Below are 21,778 nucleotides of genomic sequence, written 5' to 3'. Positions count from 1 at the left end.
CACTGTAGTTTGGCTGTAATATTGCAGTATATTTCCATGCGTTATGATCCTGTACAGTATCTTTGTTCCATACAGCTTTCCTCAGCACCGGCTCAGCGTTTGCTTATGTTTGGAGTTTTCCCTCTGTGTGTTGTCACCATAAATCAGATGATTTATAATCTCAGCCTCACAGGATTGTAATTTTTGCTTTTGTTATTAGACCACTAGAGTGGTTTTGAGTGACTGTTCACTTTCCTGTGGTACAGTCCAGTGACTTAATTCGAGAGGCAGGAGTGGCTGCACGTTCTGCTTCTCGATAGCAGACGTGAAGAAGGAAGATGCAGCTGCATTTGAATTTTACTGAACATATATATTTCTAAAGTGGGTGTTGTTTGAAGTCACAGTTCCACCTCATCATGCTGCGCTATTTATAAACCAGTGAAATTATTTTTGAATATCAATGTTCCACCAACTTTCTAAGGACTATTAATCTCCTCGGTGCAACCTCAGTTGCTTAGTCAAAGTGCTAATCTGACAAATTACTAAAAAGAGCTTTTGTGTCGAGTTCAATTCCTGCTAGCTCTGATCACAGCAAGCATGACTTTGCATTTAACATTAAACATTGCATTCTACATTTCCTTGGATTTGATTAAAACCCATTAGGTTTTCGACGTTTTTTAATGTTAGGTATGTTTAGGGAATCTCAAGGACACAGAGAGTGCATTAGCAACAAACTGCAAGTCAGAGACACTCCTAATTGCTCTTAGTCGACTACAAGGTGAAGCAGTATTTGCTGTACGCAGAGAGAAGCTGTATTTTCTTTATGTAGCAAATGAAACAGATGAAACTGAAGCAAATGTTTGTGTCATGTAACCATTTATCCCTGAAGAATTAATCGGTTCAATCCTGGTAGTACTGTCAGCAACAACAAAAAGAACAAACTAATCACGAGGAAGAGGAGGAGGAGGAAGAAAAGCACAAAGAAGAAACAAATGCATGGCTTTTTGATTACGACACAGCAAATATAACGAAGCCTTTCGGCTAAAAAAATATATAACAGCAATAACGTTTTATCAGATACAGTAAGTGCATTTATAGAGGAAAAAACTGGGGAATTAATCAAACAAATTTGTTCACATAATTGTTTTTTGTTGTATATGATAACTGAGCCAATACTTACTAACAAGAAAAGAGCTTTAAAGAGAAGTAAATTAAAACAAGACAGTTTCTGAATGTAATGATTGCAATACTGGGAGTTTGTGATTTCAAACTATAGAAAAGGCAAATGCATCAGCTTCAAAGTAAAATAGGGATAAAAAGATACGATGGGAATTGTCTTAAAAGGTGGGGAACGTGTCGAGGGTGGTGAGAATTCTGGTTCTCAAGAGAAGGAATTTGTCTTTTCGAGGACGACGAGGAGAGCGGAAGGAAAGCCAGGCGTAAAGCGCAGGTGGGCCCAGGCCTGCAGCTTGCCACTCCTGAGGAGTGTAAATAATCCCGCTGACTTTCCTGAAAGAGCTCTGCAGAGGGGTCGCGGCTTGGAAGTCCTGACATCACTAGAACAGGAGGATCAGTTCTGCGGAGTTAGAAGTGCGGCAGCCCTCTGCTGCCTATGCAAAGACGGTGATGACTCATGATCCTCTTGACCTTCAAGCTCCCCTATTATTTTGTTTGCCAACTTTACTTTTAAGCCCTCATTCCCCCAGTGCCTTGGTGAGGAGTTGAAGGGAGCGCTCATTAAGATCGACACAGTCCTGTGTCTGAGAAATATTAATGTTTTCTTACAGTCAGACACCGTAAGAATTAGCAAAGCATCGTTTTGTTTTTAATCCATATTGATACACAGGATCATGCAAAAGAGTTGAGTATGACATTTAATTCTATACAGTGTGTCATTTCCTTGATTGATCTCTTATTGCCGTTTCTTCATCCCTCTACTAGGAGAACCCGTACTTGTGCAGTGACGAGTGCGATGCCTCTAACCCAGACCTGGCCCACCCTCCTCAGCTGATGCAGGACCGTGAACGCAACGGTCTCATAACCTATTGGCAGACTGTCACATGGAGACGCCATCCAGAACCCCTGCTGGCCAACATCAGCATGTCCTGGAACAAGAGTCTAGAACTCACAGATGACATCCAGATCACCTTTGAGTATGGCCGGCCCACCATCATGGTACTGGATAAGTCCATGGACCACGGACGCTACTGGCAGCCTTTCCAGTTCTACGCCGACGACTGCCTTGACGCCTTTAACATGCCACCCAAACACGTGCGTGACCTTACACCGGCGAACATCACGCGGGTCATCTGCACCGAGCAGTACTCACGCTGGGTCGGCTCCAAGAACGACAAGAATGTAAAGTTTGAGGTGCGGCAGCGTTTAGCTGTGTTTGCAGGGTCTCGTCTACAGAATATGGACAACTTGTACACGCGCATGGAAAGTATGAAGGGATTGAGAGACTTCTTCACCTTCACCAACCTTAGGTTAAGGCTACTCAGGCCCGCCCTCGGAGGCACATATGTCCAGAGAGACAACCTGCTCAAGTACTTCTATGCCATCTCCAACATCGAGGTGAATGCCAGGTGAGGAATCCCTAACAAAGAACACGGAAGTACAGTTACAGATGCACATTTTGCATTTCTTGACACAAATTTGTTTATTTTAAACAAAAAAAACTAAAATGGGATCAAGCAGACTAAACTGATTTCTCTCTCAGAAATATCACAATTATTATTAAATGATCCTTATATATATTCCAAACAATTATATGACCATCATATAATCAAATATATACATACTCATACACACATTTATTAAACTATAAAATATAATCTTTCTACAGAAATTGGAGGTAAATCTGCTAAATGCTACATGATAAATAAACTCTTAAATCTTAAATCTTAAATCTCAAAGTCTTGTCAGCCCTAAACCCAAACAACTCTCTTTTCAGTTTCCTTAAAATGCTTGTTGAGGTACACAAGGTACACAAAATACACCTGTTCACACACAAATGTCTATCTATCTATGTCTATCTATATTTAATCTCCCATGATAATACTGGTTGAAGCAAAAAAACTTCATTACGCATTGCATCCAATTTTTTAATAATATGAATCTTGAACCATTTCTTTGAATATCATTTCTGTCTCTCCTCACACGCAGACATGACAGATAATGAAAACCATCTGGTGGTAAACATGCCCTCTGTTCTGCTGATCACTGTACCGTGCACACACATACACACACACTTCGATAACCCAGGCTAATCCGAGGGCATTTACAATGACCCGATTCCCCTTAACGTGCACCTTAGTGTGCCTGTCACTGGCCTGTGAGGACAATGATTAATGAAGAAAATGCGCAGCCTCGGTGGTCTAACGTAAACCGCCATCCACATTCCGCACGGGGAGCCGGGAAGCCTTACATGGCAACTTTGTGACAGTGAAGGATGCTTGGACGATCACACGTCTGCTTAGCATCAACAAGCCATCTCTCCTACCTTTCAGAATTATTATTCCAATCAATACAGCAGGCTGACATTTGAATGGTATTTAACATCCTCGTTGGGATGGCCCAGAATGTTAGGACGGAGGAAGGTGCACGCGTGTGTGTGTGTGTGTGTGTGTGTGTGTGTGTGTGTGTGTGTGTACGATAAATGGGGGAAAGTGAAAATGAGTGGTTGAGAGGGGTGTTGGCTGATGTGGGCGCCTGTCTGAGTGTGGGTGTGGAGTCGGGGTATGGGGGTGTGTGATGAAGGCCTGAGTGGATGCTGACACAGCATGCACACATGCATTCACAAGCACGCAAGTACACTCACACACCCCTCTGGCACTGAAGAAAGAGGGCCTGCAGGTATTGATCACAGGCACTTTTCATGCTCAGCAGAGAATCAGAGAGTGAGAGGGAAAGAGAGAGCAAGAGAGAGAGAGAGAGAGAGAGAGAGAGCGAGAGCGGCCTCATACCCGGGGGGTCAAACAATCTATTGCCATGCCAAATCTCCATCAAACCCAATGACATTAACAATCAGTTACCTCTGTTTTGAATATTTATATTTATTCAGTAGCCCACCAGAACTCCTCATCCCCACTGTGCTCCCATGCATGGAAGACTTACAGATATTTTCAGTAAACTACCTTTTCTTAATTTTCTTCCACCGCTGTCTCATCCAGAGCGACGTGCTGATGGCTGGTGGCAGCTGGTGAGTGTCAGTATGTGCTGGATCTGATAACAGAGGACCCAAATATAGCCTAGTGGAGATGACTGAGGCCAGTCCGTCTTCCGCCCCCGGCCACCCACACCTCCCGTAACATAATCACTAATCAATAAGTTATTCTGGGCAGCCAGCAGGAGTATTAGGTGATTGTGGTGGGGGGTCCTCAATAGTACAGTACAATCAGGAGTGTCTGATGCTTACGGCTGGGAAATTGATTTTGGGGAACGAGACGATTAGTCAATGTTCCCTGGACAAAAGGCTAAGCTATTTCATCTCATCTCATCTGGCCTTAGTAACATATTGGGATTTCCAATGCTTAAAATTTGAATAATGAATATTGCACTCCACTGGTGCTCCGGTGGGGATGGCGCAGTAAAATGGGTTTTATATGATCAAGAGCGAGTGGCAGTGTACTGCAGGTCGCCACGGTAATGAGATACGCTGGGGTTATCGATGAAGAGAGGGTTTTAGTCACTTCCTGGCCATATTGTATGTCCCCAGGCCTTTAGCTGTGGCTCTCTGGCTGAATGCAGTTAAAAGTAATGATTATTAGTTAACAGTTCTCAACGAACTGAGTGTAGCGCACACAGAGAGTAAGCGAGTCCTTCTCTCATCAAACAGTATATGATGTCACTTCTTTGGGACATGTTTCCTTTCTCTGACGCTGCATTGTCAGGATGACTGGCTGTGCTCTAAAGAGCTGGCACAGGTATGCGGGAAGCCAGGTCCTCAGGACTAAATAGTGCTGCTTTATCAATAAATGCGTAACCTGATAGGCCATTAAGTGCAAACGCAGGCAAGCAAGGTTTGACAGGGGGAGGCTGTAAATTTAGATTTGTGGACGTGCTGAAATCACTCAGCAAACTGGATGTTGAACCAGTTGGACGCTGCAGGGTGGAGGGCAGCCTGAGGAGGGCAGAGAGAGGGTAAGATACAAACACAGGCAGTGGAAGCAAGGTAAAATTGGATATAGTCAATATAATTTTATTATTTAATTTACCATCACTCACTTTGTGTTGCAAAGTTCTCCCAAGGTTAACTGTAATGAGCTACAGTACAAAAGACAATATAAACTCTAGCCAAGGTGTTTTGGGGTTGAAAGCCTCTGGCTTTATGCTCATTTTACAGGCTATAGTCAACCTTTAGATCTGTCCATTTCCATATCCCTGCCGGGCCATGTGAAAGCCATATCCAGCCATTGCACATAGAACAGCCAAGTCCTAACCCTCTATCATCATTTACATCAGTGAAATCATATTCACTGGGTAAGCTTCACTCACAAGCGGGGCTCTCAGATTCGCCCTCATTCATTGGTGCGCCATCTTGCCATTCATGTTCCCTCTGTCTCATCTGTCAGCTGCAGTGTGGACTATAGAGCATGGCTGCCCTGTAGTCTGCATTATGGATTAGATGCGGGGTCATGGGTTGGGCCTTTTTAATGAAATAAGCAGCAGGTCGTACGGTGGGTCTTTATAATGGAATAAAGGAAAGACTGTAAGCTCAAGAGGAGCCACCTAAGTGGATTAGAGCCAAGATGGAGGCAAGGAAATGGATCGGGATGAGAAGAAGACCAAGTCTGCCTCGTTTTTATCTCCTCACTGGTAATCGCAACAGCATCAGGTCCTCTGCTGCCCGACTTTTCAATTTGATTTGATTGGCTGACGGGAAAGAATGACATTTAAGAGAAGCCACGTATGCAGTTTGACTGTCTCCTATTCCCCTGAACGATAGGTGAAGGGAGGAATAAAAGATCCCAGGAATTCCTTATTTGTGGAAATTTCAGCATGTATAGACACTTCCAGCATCACAGCTCTTCTTTGGGTGACTATACTATTGAGGCAAGCGTCCTCCTGGGTTATAACCTGACCGGAGGCAGTTGTGAAGCATTGTTTTGGAAAATGAGCCACAGCTCGTCTGTGACCAGGGGCGCTTGTTTCATGTAATGAGGTGCAAGTTTTCCATCACACACAGAAAGTATCTGCATGCACGCACACATTAGGTTGATGCTGTCATCTGATTATGCGGTGGTGTAAATTGCATCTGGCTTAAATTAGGCCCTGTTAAATACACAGAGGCAGATCGGTTTTGTGTCCCTCACCACTGGACGTTTTGGCCAAGTATCATATGTCTACATCATGTATTTGCAAAAGCACAGGAGGATAAACATTTTACAATGAAGTCATCACAACTCTTGTTTTTTTTTAAATTATTATTATTAGTTTGGTGCTTAACTGGCTTCTAAAAAGCTTGGTGATGACTGCATAAATGATCGAGGAATTTATTTCCCAACCAAGACAGAATTTGAGAAAAATTCAATACAGCTGACATCAGTGCAGCAGAGCAGCCACAGCAGAGCAGCCACAGCAGAGCAGCCATAGCTGAGCAAAGCCTGACACAGATTTATTTGATAATAGTGCCACCGCTTGGCTAATTAGGGTCATATTTGATTAGTGACAAGCAGACGCCAATGCGCACCATTGTGACATATGGCTTCTTCTTTCTCTTTCTTTCTTCTTCTTCTTCTACAATCTCAAAGTGAAGGAACGTCGTTAATTATAACACAAGTAACATGACAACGAAGAAGAAAAACAACAAAGAAACAATCAAATACTTTGGCTGAACGCTCCACTGCACAAAAACTGCTCCACTGCAGCGAATTTGTTATTAGAGAGGAGCGGCGACAAATGACGAAAATGCTAATGACCTTATGAGTTATGTTTTTTTCTACGGTCATGTTGTTTCATGCCTGCTTGACTCATTTTGTCTGCCGAACGTCTGCATTTCGCTCTGTGCCGTCCCGGCCTCCTGCTGAGAGAGCTAATGTGCTGAGAGGTGTCAGCTCGCCATCTGAAACACTGAAACAGAATCACATTTAAAAAAAATTGTGTTATTTCTTCAAATGTTGCAAAGACGTTGTCCAGTTGTTTTGCTTTCTGCGGTTGTTCCGAGTCGGAGTACAAGCAAACGACACATACTTGACTTGGTAATCTGTCAGAGCCTCTCAGTAAATCACGTGTAATGTCATGTCCTGTAATATTTCCTCTGGCCAAATAGACTAATTGGACTCTGAATGGCTTACAGTGACTAAATCTGACTGTTGAAAAGCTTTATTGATGTCTGACAGGAAGTGAGGTAGATCCTGATGAATGTGTGGCCTCGGGTTTCGACCATCTCCTCCTCTACGGGAGAAAGGAATAACAGCTTCTTCATTCCGGCTCCCCTCTTTAGAGCCTCCAGTCTGTCTCTGTCTCTCTGTGTGCGTGTGTGTGTGTGTGTGTGTGTGTGTGTGTGTGTGTGTGTGTGTGTGTGTGTGTGTGTGTGCGCGTGCGTGTGCGTGTGTGTGTGTGTGTCTTGATTATCCACATCGGGTGACTTTGGAAACTGTCACACTAGTTTTGAATTATGCCAAAGTTTTCTTTTGTGTCCTTTGCAGAGTGAAGGTGAGAGGATGGGAGGTATAAGCCTGGATCAGGAGGACAGAGAGAGAGAAGGAGAGGCAGATGATGGATTAACTTCTAGTTTCATTGGACTAGTAGGGGTGTGTGATTTTGTGATGAACGATGTTCGGTGTGATGCTCTGTAAATATTATTCTCCAGTTCGCACAGGTACATAGCCTTCCCTGTTTTCTGGCTATTCCATTACGCTGTTTCAGTAGAAGACCCCTGATGTGAGTGAAACATCCCTTTCGCTCAATGTGAAGGAGAACTTGGGGAGCTCGATTTCATACAGTACTTTTTCGTCACTCGGCCCCAGCGGATCCCAACCTTCATGTGAATGCATGAGCGGGGCACGCCTCGCTCATTCCTTTTACATGTCCCCTCCCACCCGATCTGACTCCGCCCCCTACTCCTCTTCCTCCTCCTCCTCCCCTCCCCTGCCTCAACAGACAGCCTCGGCTCGGAAACAGATCGCTTTTTAAATCATTCATGAGCACTCCCCGGAAAGGAAAGGCACGCAGAAAGCCGAGGGACCACAATGACGAATGTGTCATTGTTCCCCTCATATGCCGTGATTTATGACACAATGGTTCTAAGTGATTTGATAATCGCTGTTTATTTCCCCTCAGAAAGGGAGAAAGTTAAAGTCAGCGATTTTCCCTCCCCTCCCCACCCCCCCTTTGTTTCACAGACGCACCTCTTCTTCTTTCCACTTCCTCCCGAGTCTCTTCAATAGATTTCCCTTTTCCTCCTCCAGCCCTTCTCCCTCGTCTCACTCATCCCATAAATATCCTTTTAAATTCACAAATACAATAAAGAATTCTCCCCACCAGCGCCCGCACAGCGCTTTACCAAGCATCTGGCGAGAGGGGAATCTCTTGATACCGCAAGCGTGCTGTAAAGCTGAAAAGCATGCTGGGAATTGTAAGTGAGCGAACATGAGGTAGAGGGAGGGTGTCCTTGGAAAGATGGTTTGTTCACAGACAACCACATTAATTAGCATATCATTATGATGGGCACGATGTGTTAAAAAAACACACAGATCAGTTCTGGTCCCAACTCAATAAAATGCAGTATGACATCATGACATAAACATGCTACACTTATAGTATATAAGGATTTTATAGTTTTCTACTACTTGGAAATGTTTCAAGACTTTGCAGAATTAAAACAACGTCAGTTTGTTATCACCATGATCATTGCTACATTGATCTGTATTGATCGAGAGCGTTTAGACATCTGTGGTCAAAGTTCACCAAACTTGAACTTGCCGTAAAACAGATTATTGAAGTTTGAGTGGAAGCGACTGGAACATGCTTCATCTAAGCTTCCAGTGGCACACGATTCAGATATTCTGTTTATCCACAGCTCCAAACAGGAAAGTCTTAATTAATCAGTAAATTGTTGTTGCGTAAGACTCATTATAAACCTAATTCCTGAGCTTTTTTTCCATATATAATGCACTTACACAGAGAATATTAAAGCAAGACATCATAATCACTGAGTAAGTGAAACGGTTCCTGCTGGAGCTCATAGCAGCAGGTAAACACTGCATCTTCTCTGTTTTTAATAAGGCCCCCAAGTTTTAGTCCTTGTACTAATTGTCTTACTAAGTGCACTGGTGTGTTTGAAGCTCTCCGTTCCTCCCTCTGCTCACCTCCTTTCCTCCCCTCCTCTGGGTAGCTCTCCTCTATGACTAATGATGTTCTCCCGGACTCAAGGTTTTAGCAGGATAATTATATTAACCCCTGTCCTCCAGCTGATCCCACCTCAGCTCGTCTTCCCCAGGCTCCCAGCCCTCCGCCGTCTCACCGGAATTAGACACCAATACAGATGCAAGGGTATACAGGCACACACACACAGAGTGTTGCGCGTTAATGTGTGTTCCCGCGTGTGCGTGTCCGGACATGCACTTATAAGTGTTCTTTTTTTGTGAATGAGGTTCATGATTTGAGAGCGACGACCCGATTGGCCCATTGAATTATGTGCAGTAATGGTGTTTTTGTGAAAGATTATTTACAGTGAAAGCCTGCAGGTTTTGCAAATGTGTTCTCATACATTTTCATAATAATGTCCCTTCACAGATTAAGGATTCACTCTAAAGCTCATTGGATGGGTACATTGTCTCAGCGCGATGGCCTAGATAGCTGCGTTGTGTTTATTGTGTTCCAAAATCCAGAGCTCTTCTGTTTAAAACACACACATTTACATGCACAAGCACACTTATATCCAATATGACCCCAACCAACACACACAATGCCAACCAACACACACAATGCTCCTCTAGGGTTGATAATGCTGTCCTGAGGGGGTCCAAGGACACTGTGGGGGAACCGAACACCAGGAAGACCCCCCGCCAAACCTCTGAGATTCTAGCTCTTCATCACTTTTTCATCTCTTCCACTGCCCCCCCAACCCTCCCCCTTCTTCTTTTGGCGTTATTCATATATGAAGTACGAGGAGGAGGCGTAATAACCCCCCCCCCCCCCCCCCCCCTTCCCCCCCTTTCCAACTCATGCCCAATTTCCTCTCTCCCCAGGTGTTACACTTTGCTGTAGTGTTCATTTAAACATAAGGACTCTGCAGGGAAGGCATAATGTAATATCCAGCGCAGTTACACAGCGATCTTAGGGGTGGCCAGGGCTGGACAGAGAGAGAGAGAGAGAGAGAGAGAGAGAGAGAGAGAGAGAGAGAGAGCAAGGCCGGCGACTCTCATCGCGGCAGAAGCCTTAAGATGCAAGTGACATGGCTGCTTAAGGAGGACAGGTGTCAGACGCACTGCATCATTCATGCTGCATCATGCGGCATGAATATTACAATGCGAGCATGCCGGGGGCTTAAATGACCACCTGCCAAGTGCCAAATGCCAGTAAAATATGAGGAATCGACAAGGGTCACCCCATCACAGTTATTCTCAAGACAATACCGTTTGAATGCCTGAGTTATGTAAAGTCTGTGCTGGGTATCGCACCTGATGTTTGGGGCGAGAGAAATGGTGTCGCTTGAAACAGCCAGGGTGATGAAATCCCTCGAAAGCCCCATATTAATTACCCCTGCCAGTTGAAAGGTCAGCATAAAAGTATATTTAACACAGCCGGTATGTGACCCGCACCTGAACTGTTCCAGTATAGCTCCCCCCCCTCTCTCTCCCTCTGTCTGTGTCTCTCTCTCTCTCTCTCTCTCTCTCTCTTTTTCACACACACACACACACACACACACACACACACACACACACACACACACACACACACACACACACACACACACACACACACACAGAGTCTCTGCTGTTCCTGGGCTCACGAGAATAGTCCTCTGAGGTCTGGACTGGAGAACAAGATGTGCCCGAGCTCCATTATTTAGCCCCATGCATACTTTAGAGAGCAGGTAGCTCAATGTGGGTCCCCGACTCTGCCCACCTCTCCCTACACGACCCAACGCAGCCAAAGGCACGAAACAGCCATTTACTGTATCCTGCATGTAAATAATTTACCCGAGTACACTCAGTCACATATACAGTACACAGTCGCTTTCTCTCACTCTCACTCACTCTCGCTGTTGTCCTGAATCAGAAAGTGCAATCCAACGTGAATGATCAGCTCTTTAACTCACCGCACACTGTGCTCATATAATGAATCGTCACACTCAAACAAACACACACACAGACACACACACAGACACAGACACACACACACACAATGGAGGTCACAGGCTTGGTAGAAACACTTGGATGTGGTGTGGATGGCAAAGTCATTCAAGGTCACATAGTGTTTTTAATAATGGAAGACATCTCAACCATGTGACGTCATGACATTGTGTCTTTTAAGAGGGTGCAGAAGATGGTAGGTCCCTCTCTTCCTCCAAACTTTGGGTTATGCCCAAAAAAACATAGCACAACTTGAGAAAGATGGAAGGCTGGTGGGAGATAGAAAGAGGGCGAGTGCTAAAGACAGAAAGAGATAGCAGTGAAAGCACTGCTGTCAGTGACTCTCATTAGGCAACGGTGACAGATCCGTCCTTTGGGTGGAATAATTTGTTTAAAAACGGCACCGGTCCATTATTGCTCTGTCAGAGGGAGAGAGAGGTTAATAGAAATGTGTGTGAGAAACTGTTTGCGTTCATGAATAGCGGCCTTGTGTTATTCCCATTAGCCACGTCAACGCAGGGGGGAGGTCAGTTATAGGTTACGCACGTAGCCCAGAGGTAGAGGGGTGGCACGCACATGTGAACAACAGAGAGAAAAGGATGGATGCATGAAAGAAAGGTGAGGTGGGGCAGAGGGAGGGAGAGAGAGAGGGTATGTTTGAAGACGCCCATACACTCCCTGTTCCAGGAGGCTGCACTCCAGGAAAATCGATCCCCTGCCTTCAGAGAAAGAAATTTATGAAGCCGGAACATAAACGCAGTCATGTCCAATTAGCCGCGGTGAATTTACGAGGCGAAGAGGCGAAGGAAATGGGAGGGGGAGGTGGTGATAAAGACTTCACGAGAAGCCAATAAGGCGTTTCTCCTGATCAATGATCCGCCATCCAGTAACTCCCACTCCTCACTTGGTTGCCTCTGCGTCACGCTCAGTTCCTGCATGCTGTGCCAGCATGTGTGCTCCACGCTTCCCCTACGCGCTCAATTGGTTTGGAACGCCATGCAATCGTATATTCAATAAACGGATAAACGCAATGCTGAGATGCATAATCACAGGTTCTGGAGACAATATTATTCACTCCTAAATGTATTATCAGTGGCAATTGAGATTTTACCTACAATTTGTTTTGTAAAGAGTTTAAATAGTTTGATTCTGAGATCATGTTTTTGTGATTTTACCCATTTGATTGCGCGGTATAGTCTTCAGGTTCTAACATGTAAAAATGCATTCAGGAATTCAAACCCTGAACTGCCCTTGGAACTTTGTTTTGGATGATTTAATTCTGTAATGTGCCAACATCAACAGGTAACACAACACAGTTAGGCATACCCACAAAGTACAAAGGCAGCAGGTGAGTGTTTTACCTGCATCCCTGTTTTTGGTGACTGAAGCCAACCAATCAGAATTGAGCAGGATGTTGTGGAGAGGACACACGAGGACACCAAGGTGCATCATTCACTCCTAAGTCTGTCACATCCAAGTAGTTCGATCTACTATTATTTACCAATTGTGTTTTTTAGTCTTTTTAAATTGAATTAAATTAAAATAGGTTGTTGTTAATACCGTTCCTCTTTGGTTGATATAAATAGGCTTAAATGCATCAAGGGGTTTACGTAAACAGCAGTTAAATGGCTCATTTTCACTCAATGTGCACAGTGTTGTAGCAGGGGACAAGTAAATCAATGTTTTTTCCAGTACAATTCAATATGCCTTGCGAACTACAATATGTTCAAGTACAAAGTTGCGCAAAATGGAAACCTGTCTACTGCTGGTCAGCCCTGGTTTGAGAGTAAGTACTTCCCTGTCATTACCCACATCAGGCTTCACCGTGTAATTCTGGCTTGTGGTGTAACTTGTTGTGCATTTAGTGTGTCTGGGGAACAAGTACTTTCAAGCATGTGGGTTTTCTCAGTGACGGCTGATCGAACATGGAGAGAACAGGAGGGAGATCTCCTGCTGGGTTAGAGCCGCAGCAATGCGGACTGTCATCGCAGGATAGAGCGCATCAATGTGGACCCTCCTCCTCCTGCACCTCGTCCTCCTGCTCCCAGTGTTACTTAAGTCAGGCAAGGACGGCAGACTGTCAGGGCTTTGACACAAGTGCCCCCACCCCCATTTTCCCCCTCCACCCACTCCTCTGATACATACTGTATCATCAATCCAATTTACCCAGTGCACTCTTTAATGAGCACTGTTGCAGCGGGCTGAAGCAAAAGAGCTAAAGGGGTGAGGCCTATGAGCACGGACAGGGAGGAGAGCGAAGTTTGGAATCAAATGAGAGGGGAGTAAAAGGTAGAAGCCATCAGAGGATTACTACTTGTCGCTTCGAAGACGGAAAGACGTGAACAGAAAGATGGAATTTTGAAGAAAAGGGGGAATCTACAGTAGGAGTGCAAAAGACAAAAAGAGAGGGAGGGATCATCCCTGTAGAGGAGGGGAGGAATAGGCGTCGACTACAGTAAAGAGACAGATAAAGCCCCATTAACTGCCGCTTCCAGCTGCTTTCTCAGGCTTTGCCACCACATGACTCCCCCTTGATGTTTGTTTATCTTTCTTCTTATTTATCCCCCTAATTGCTGCATCGCTGCTGTCTAGAACAGGCATTCCTCGTATCATTAAAGGCACAGTGCCGACAGAGGGACTGCCAGACGGACAGAAAGAGGAAAGCTGCCGAGTCACAATTACTGCACGTGTGTTCCCATCGCCCACTCATTGATTAGATGCACAGAATACACATGAAGGGAATAGGAGCATGCAGTGTTTTATTCTTATGTGAGTGCGTGTTTGTGTTTTAAATCGTCAAAGCACAGGTGTCAAACTCAAGGCCCGCGGGCCGAATCTGGGCCCTTCGCGTCATTTTATGTGGCCTGCGAGAGCAAAGAGCTTTTCAACGTAAATTGTCCATAAACTACATTTCCCACAACGCATGTCGATTTTGTGACTCGCAAAGCGACGGCATCTCGCCATTAAACTGCAGCGTTTCCACATCAGTGTCAGATCAGCGCTTGTCTGATATTTTAGTAAATGATTCTTTCATGTAATCTCCGTCTGTGGCTCTCCGTGCCTTATGATCTTCTCAAATCGGTCTTCTTGATCGGTTTGCTCTCGCCAGCTTTCCACAGCAGTGTCCAACTCGCTATTTTACGTTCATTTCCTGCTTTGTACTTTTCAGTAAATGCTGCGTGTTTGTTTTGGAAATGTTTTTGAATATTTTGCCTTTACCTCTCTTATTTATTATAATTTCTTCATATAGCAAGCACATTATTATTAATTATTTTTATTTCCCTCTTGTGTTGTTGTCAGTGAAAGCAAATTGTAACTGCCCAGGCAGAATTAAACTCTTATGTTCCTCCAAGACTTTTTTGGAGTTATCCACAGATAGTGAGTCAGTCCGGTTCACATTTCCACACAGATATGGAAATGTACGTAAATTTAAAATCATTTCTAGGTCTTGACAAGTGGTTCTATAGATACCTATTGTTCTTATTGTTTATCGTTGAAATTGGACTTGTTTTAGGAAGAGGAGAGATACAAATAAGTATCGCCTCAGGCAAATGAATGAGGCCATACTTCTTTGTATCGCAGCCGGAGAATGAGCGTCCAGATAACCTTATTGCTCCATGTATTTGTATCCTTATCCATTGTTTGTTTTACTTAGGCGCTGCTTCACAGTTTGCGCTGATCAGCTGGTCTGACGCATCTTTAGCTTGGCTAGCCGTTAGTTTAGCGTTACAAGCACAGTTGTGAGGGAATTAACTAATTATCATTATTAACAACGCAGGAGAATGAGTGATTGCCCACTGGTAGGTAGGAGAGCCATGGCCACACTCCTTCCTTTGCCACATCCTACCTATGTGAGGCTCAATAAACACAAAATATAGGTCGGAGCTGGACATTGAAAAGCTGCAACCCCGATTTGAAAACATCTGCAGCACAAAGCGAGCCCACACCAGTCACTGGAAAGATGAAAAGTGTTCTTTTTCTTGCAAAAAATTACTTCATTTAGACATTAAGAAATTTAGAAAATATTCTTATCTACAGAAGGGGGGGCCTGGGAAAACCTGGAGTTTTATACGTTATTATGCTATGATTTTACTAATCCGGCCCACTTGAATCTAAATTGGGCTGAGTGTGGCCCGAAACTAAAATTAGTTTGAAACCCCTGTGTTAAAGCAATGTAACAGATGAAATTAAAACGCCGTCCTCTGATTGGCTTTAATAAAGACTGCAATTTATTTGTTTATCCATTTCCGTCCTCCCTATCACCCTCCTTTGTCTCTTTCACTCATTTCATCTCGTCTCTCCAAGTAAACAGACCGTCCTGTCTTAACTTCCCTCAGCTGCGAGCCGCTTTGATGACTCTGCCATGAAGGTAGACATCTTGCACATTAACATACGATTGTACCCGTGTGTCTGTGTGTGTGTGCGTGTGTGTGCGTGTGTGTGCGTGTGTGTGCGTGTGTGTGTGTGGAGGGAGAAATCCCGGTGCAAGCTGTCATCCAAAAGCAAGAGAAACAGTGAGAGCAAAAGAGACAGAGCACTTGAAGAGTCGGAGTGTCACATCAGTCATGCGGAAGAAGTACAAGGCTGGAAGCACTCCGGTCTTCCTGGGCAGTATTATGTGGCAGGAGTCAGAAAAGCAGGTCAAGGGGATGGAGTGTCTGCAAAGTTTTGACCTGCAAGACTGCGGCTCCAGATCTTTACTATTTTTCAATAGTTTGCAATTAACAATTCATAAGCAGGGCTCTTGGTAAACATTTGAAAAAGGACACTTGCATGAATCTACGTTGTATAAGAACTCTGTGTGTGTGTGCGTAGAGAGGAGGAAGGCAAAGACGTTCTGTCAAGTTAAATACTGTATATGGATCTGCAGCTAGGTATGCAGGCTTTAAAATCAGGATATGTAAGTTTTTTGATAACCTCCCTCTAATTGACAAGGAGACCATTTCCTCCACTACGCTGTGGCCATTAAGGCTGCAAGACAAACTGCCCAGTAGCATAACTCGACAATCACTCTGGTCCTTAGTATCGATTCTAAACTACAAGTTCCAGATCCTGCACTCAGCCCTGTTTCCACCTTATGGAATGTGATAGATGAGATTTATTGCCGAAGATGAAGGAGATGAGAAGCAGTGATGTGTTTGCGGCTGTCAGTCACCCAACACGAGCATTAGTCACATTGCCTCCGCTTTTCTCCAGATCTGCTGTCTTGTCACCCCCTCTCTCAGACAAATGCATCCAAGTCGCGCCGAGGAGAAACACACACATGCACGTACACACATCACTCTCTCTTTCCCAATGAAAAAGAGATGTTCAATTTCCCTCCTTGCAAAGTGGACAGCTCGCGTCCTTCAGAAGGCACGGAGGAAACTAAAGGCCTTGTAGGTGGATGGATTCTCCCGTCGGCGTCCTGTCAGGTGATCACACAGCGCTTGTGGGTAATTTATAGGCCAGCAGCCAACAATGTGATACAAGCCACAACTCATCGCGGTCGCCTTTCCATGTCGACGCACATTGTGTAAGTTTCATACGTTATTCGGCTTGTCGACGTACAGCGCTCTTACAGAATCGGGGTTGAGGTCCGTTGACAGGCAGCAGAAAACCCCAAACTGACGCTGATGAGAGCAAGCGCAGATGATTGAAGCAGCCATCTGACCAGCATACAGTAGCGTTCTTTGAATATTTGATGCAGGCAGATAGCTGTTCACTCCAGTGGAACAAACTCGATTGGAGTCCCGTCGCTCATCTGGAAAAGGCTGTAATTTAAAGTCGTAGCCACAGAGTTTCCTTAAGATCCTCATTTCCTTCTCATCAGAACTTCAACCTCAGGATAACACACCTGAGCCTCCTGCGGATATTTGGGCTTATTCATATACCCAACACACACACACAGGCACACACACACACATACATATTTAATGCTTAGTAATTTTGGTCTCACATGGTGAAACAAAGTAAGCAGTTTGAACCTACAGTTTCATCATTTACACTTAATTAAAGGCAACAGAGGCAATATTTACTTACATTTGTGGTCTGTGAACATAATCTTCTTAAAGAAATACTTAAAAAAAAAAAGAGAACAAATGAAGTAAACTAATCATTCATTTCATTATATGGATGCCATGGTGTTGTTGTCTTAGTTTTGAAAATGTGGAAAAAGTGGAATGAAGGCTTGGAACAGCTTGAATGAATTTAGAGGAAATTAGAAGAGAACTAAGAAATTTCAACATCATCAGCTACAGTTTCATTCACTTATTTCCCGCAGTCGTCATCTAGAAAGCAGGACTTGAAAGATTGCGGATTAGACATTTGTGTTGCTTTTTCCCTTTCTCTCCTGATGGGACAAGCTAAGTATCAATGTATGAAAATCTGACTAGCTTCCGGTTTCGTGGGTACGTAACTGCGTCATCCTCGCGTCTGTTGGGATATTTCTCCATCATTTCTTGGTTTCAACTCTCAGTTCTGCTTGTCTAATTTCCCAGGTGTGTGCACGGTGCATAATGGTAGATCCATTCCATCCCTTCCACCCACAACAGACGCACACACACACACTCTCAATCATAGATTTCCGTACATTCATTTAAAAAGTTGTTTTCTTGAACAGTTGTTGTTTTGGAGATACATGGTTTAAAAGCACAGTGACAAAATCTCCTTTCAACCTCCTTACAGCACTTACAAGTAATAAGTGTGTGTTTACAAGCTACAACCTTTATCCACTGCCATATGTGGAGTTGCCAGGAGGCTCTCGGGCTCACACACAAGAGTGCACACACACACACTCAAGTCTCATCTGAACCGTGTGGTCATTATTGTCCTCTCCTTTCCTCAGGTGTAAGTGTAACCTCCATGCCACCCAGTGCCTGCTGCAGGATGGGAACCTCCAGTGCCAGTGTGAACACAACACCACAGGCCAGGACTGCCAGCGCTGTAAAAAAGGCTTCAAAGCTAAATCCTGGAAGGCCGGCTCCTACCTGCCAACACCTAATGGGACCCCCAACACCTGTACGTACTCCAGACGTGCCGATCTGTTCTGACTGTGTCATGTGTGCTATTGCAACTTAATGCAAAAGTGCAAGTAAGACATGGATGAAAAAATTAACAACACTACATGGTTCACTGAATATACTTGAGGCATTGTGTGATTAGACTATGAGGGAAAGAGTACGCATAGTTCAATGTATGCTGATTTCAATGTAATTATGGTGTTTAAATGAAGTAAAAATGGATTTATTGCCTTAATGTCATTTTTAATCATTACAACCATCATCTACAAACCAGTGCAGATGGCAGAAAAGTAGATGATGCATTTCTGACATGCATGGGGCTTGATATCATACAGTTTGAGATTGATCACAACTAATTATACTCAGGTCACATTGTGACATGACATGAGGCAAATATTTAGCGAAATGTTCAATATCCTGTCGATTGAAAGGGTCAGGGCCTTGATCCTGATGTTGATAGATCATTTTCTGTGCACTTAGATTTCACCTTAGTTAACGGGGTAAAGAGGAGTCTGTTATATTAAATGATGTTCTCCAACATTCCTATGAATATGTAAGATCAAGCAATATTTTCAGTTGAAAAGTGAAAAAGTGAGGTTTAGATAAGGTCTGAGATCTCTGAAATGTCATCACCTCGGTGCAGAGAGCAGATCAGAGAGCTGTGAAAGGTCGACAGAGTGTGTGTGCGTGTGTGTGTGAGGGAGAAATCCTCTTGGAGGGTGTATCCAGCTACAGTAAAATAATAATGTAGGGCAGCCGTTCTCTTTTTCTCCTCTTTCAAACAAACACAGCCGCACACACAAACACACGCTCACACACACTGTCGGCACTTTTATCATGTCATTGTTGCAACTTTAGTTCTAATGGTCCTGACACACACTCTCAGAGCCCATCATCACCCATTTAAACTCCTGGAGCCCATTAGCGGAAGTAAAAAATTAAAACGTTTGCAACTTGCTCAGCTGAGATGTGACACTGAATGGCCGCGGCTGAGACGATACGTTTCTGTCTCTTCAGATTGCATTATGCATGCCTGGCCATGCTAAGTAACACAACCTGGGTGGCAAAGTAGCACAGAATTGCGAAAAGCCAAGAGATGAGGCTCTGTTCAAACACACACACACACACACACACACACAATGAGTACCTGAGAATGTGAGGGGCTGCGTGAGTTAACAGGTTAACAGGATGGAGTCGGAGAAAGTAAAAATCCAATAATTACTGCAGAACATTGAGAACCCTTAATTTGCAGAGCCACCTGAGTCTGGGGAATGAGTCAAGAGTCAAGTCTCTTAGCAAATTGAACACATAAATAAACACATTTTCATTTCCTCCTCCTTTCTCTTCCTCTCTTTCAGGTACGATTGCTGGTTCCCCCTCCGGTTCTAGTAAGTAATAATGCAGTTCGATGCAAAAGTGGTGGCAATCAGCTCCCTCTACCTGTCTCATCTCTCTGTTTTGTTGCTTCATTGGAATTTAAGTTTTAAACCCATGCCTTGTTTTTCCACATGTATCCCCACACCCTCCCTGTTTTTCCTGTGAAGTTTAAGCGGCTCTGTAGTCAGCCATCTCTCCTCCTCCTCCTCTCAGTTCTGCTGCTCTGGCCCTGTGTGCTTCATTATTAATAGGCCTCTCTGTCGCCATGTCCTTTCATCACAGCTATTCTAACCTGCACGAGGAATTCTTCCACAGTTCTTCTCTTCTTGTTTAGATTAAAAGCGGTGTCACGGGTTGAAGGAAGGGAGGAGGGGAGGTGGGACAGGTGTCGGATGGAACTGCAATGAGGAGTGGGAAAGGATGGGGAAAGACAAGGCAGCGAGAGGGGAGAGGGGAGAGAGGGATGTGGGTATATGTTAGCGTGTTGTAATGCAGTGTGATTCCGGGTGAGGAGCTTAGGGAGGCGGGAATAAAAGGGAATTTGATTAGGGATTCTCTCTGTGGAGAGGCTCTCAGCCTCCGAGCTGTTAGGCAGAAACGATCGGCAAAGTGGCAACATCAACCCTGACAGCACTGGGCTCTTCTCCACATGGCCCAACAATAAAAGGCGGATGCATGAGAAGACTGAGCAATAGGAATATGCACCCTGCTATTAGATATATTAGTTATTTGTGATAATAGTGATAGTGTTTCAATTTAAGGGTTCCAATAATTCAAATTTCCACCTATGTAAACATCATCTTCATCTGTACCTTTCACCTTTGCCACTCCCGAAGGTCAAGATGAAACAGAGAGCAGAGATGAAGGTGAAGTTGATGAAGGAAGAGAGGGTGAGGCTGAAGTCATGGCTGCATATGAAACCAAGGTTGAAGTTAAAGGTGAAGCTAAAGATGCAGAAGCGGAAGATGAAGCTCAAACAATTGGTGAGGAGGAGGCTGATGGTGAAACGGCAGGTGACATTAAGAGCAAACAGGAAGCTGAAATAAGTGAAGGGGAAACAGGGGGTGAAGTTGAAGCTGAGAGAGAGTGTAAAGCTGACGATGAAGCTGAAACCAATTGTGAGTCTGAATCTGATGATGCATCTGAAGGTGAAATGGAAGGTGAAGACAAAGATGATGTTGAGACAAATGACAATGATGATGCTGAGAGCAAAGTGAAGAACAAAGATGAAGCTAAAATAAATGAAGATGAAGCTGAGGTTAAAGCAGAAGATGAGGCTGAAACAGAGGGTGAAGCTGCAGGAGGAACAGAAGGTGTAGATGAAGATGACAAAGGTGAAACAAAGGGTGAAATTGCAGAAGATGAATCTGAAGGTGAAACAGAGGGTGAAGCTGAAGCTGGACTTGGAATGGAGGGTGAAGCTGCAGGTGGAACAGAAGGTGTAGATGAAGATGACAAAGGTGAAACAAAGGGTGAAATCGCAGAAGATGAATCTGAAGGTGAAACAGAGGGTGAAGTCGAAGCTGGACTTGGAATGGAGGGTGAAGCTGTAGATCAAGGTGAAACAGAGGAAGAGGTAGAAGTTCAAATAGAGGGTGAAGCTGAAAGTGAGGGTGAAGCTGAAGGTGAATCAGAGGGTGAAGAACAAGTTGAAACTGAAATACAGAGTGAAAATGAAGCTGAGGGTAAAACAGAGGGTGAAGCTGAAAGTAACACAGAGGATGAAGGTGAAGCTGAGGGCAAAGCTGAAGGGAAAACAGAGGGTGAAGTTGAAGTAGAGGGCAGAGAGGAAGCTGAAAGTAACACAGAGAGTGAAGGTGAAGCTGAGGGCGAAGCTGAAGGGAAAACAGAGGGTGAAGCTGAAGTAGAGGGCAGAGAGGAAGCTGAAAGTAACACTGAGGGAGAAGGTGAGGCTGAGGGTGAAACTGAAGGGAAGCCAGAGGGTGAAGAACAAGCTGAAACAGAGGGGGGATATGAAGCTGAAGTTGAAAAAGAGGGTGAAGCTGAAACAGAGGGGGAATATGAAGCTGAAAGTAACACTGAGGGAGAAGGTGAGGCTGAAGGTAAGACAGGGGGTGAAGAACAAGCTGAAACTGAAGTAAAGGGTGAAAATGAAGCTGA

General features: G+C 44.4%; 1 protein-coding gene across 1 annotated transcript in view; it reads left to right on the top strand.

Moving 5' to 3' along the window:
* ntng2b (netrin g2b) overlaps nt 1-21,778 on the top strand; it is a 45,410-nt gene that overhangs the window by 9,172 nt on the left and 14,460 nt on the right. The window contains exons 3-5 of the mRNA XM_076158746.1: nt 1,921-2,564; nt 18,106-18,278; nt 19,639-19,668. Coding sequence (XP_076014861.1) covers nt 1,921-2,564; nt 18,106-18,278; nt 19,639-19,668 — 847 coding nt within the window. The remainder of the gene's footprint in view (nt 1-1,920; nt 2,565-18,105; nt 18,279-19,638; nt 19,669-21,778) is intronic.

This window comes from Genypterus blacodes, unplaced genomic scaffold (genome assembly GCF_046128005.1).
Source record: "Genypterus blacodes isolate CSIRO-AG114 ecotype Tasmania unplaced genomic scaffold, CSIRO-AGI_Gbla_v1 ptg000085l_1, whole genome shotgun sequence".
In the NCBI taxonomy this organism is placed as follows: Eukaryota; Metazoa; Chordata; class Actinopteri; order Ophidiiformes; family Ophidiidae; genus Genypterus; species Genypterus blacodes.
Note: the sequence above shows the minus strand (reverse complement) of the source record. Positions and strands in the feature narration are given on the sequence as shown.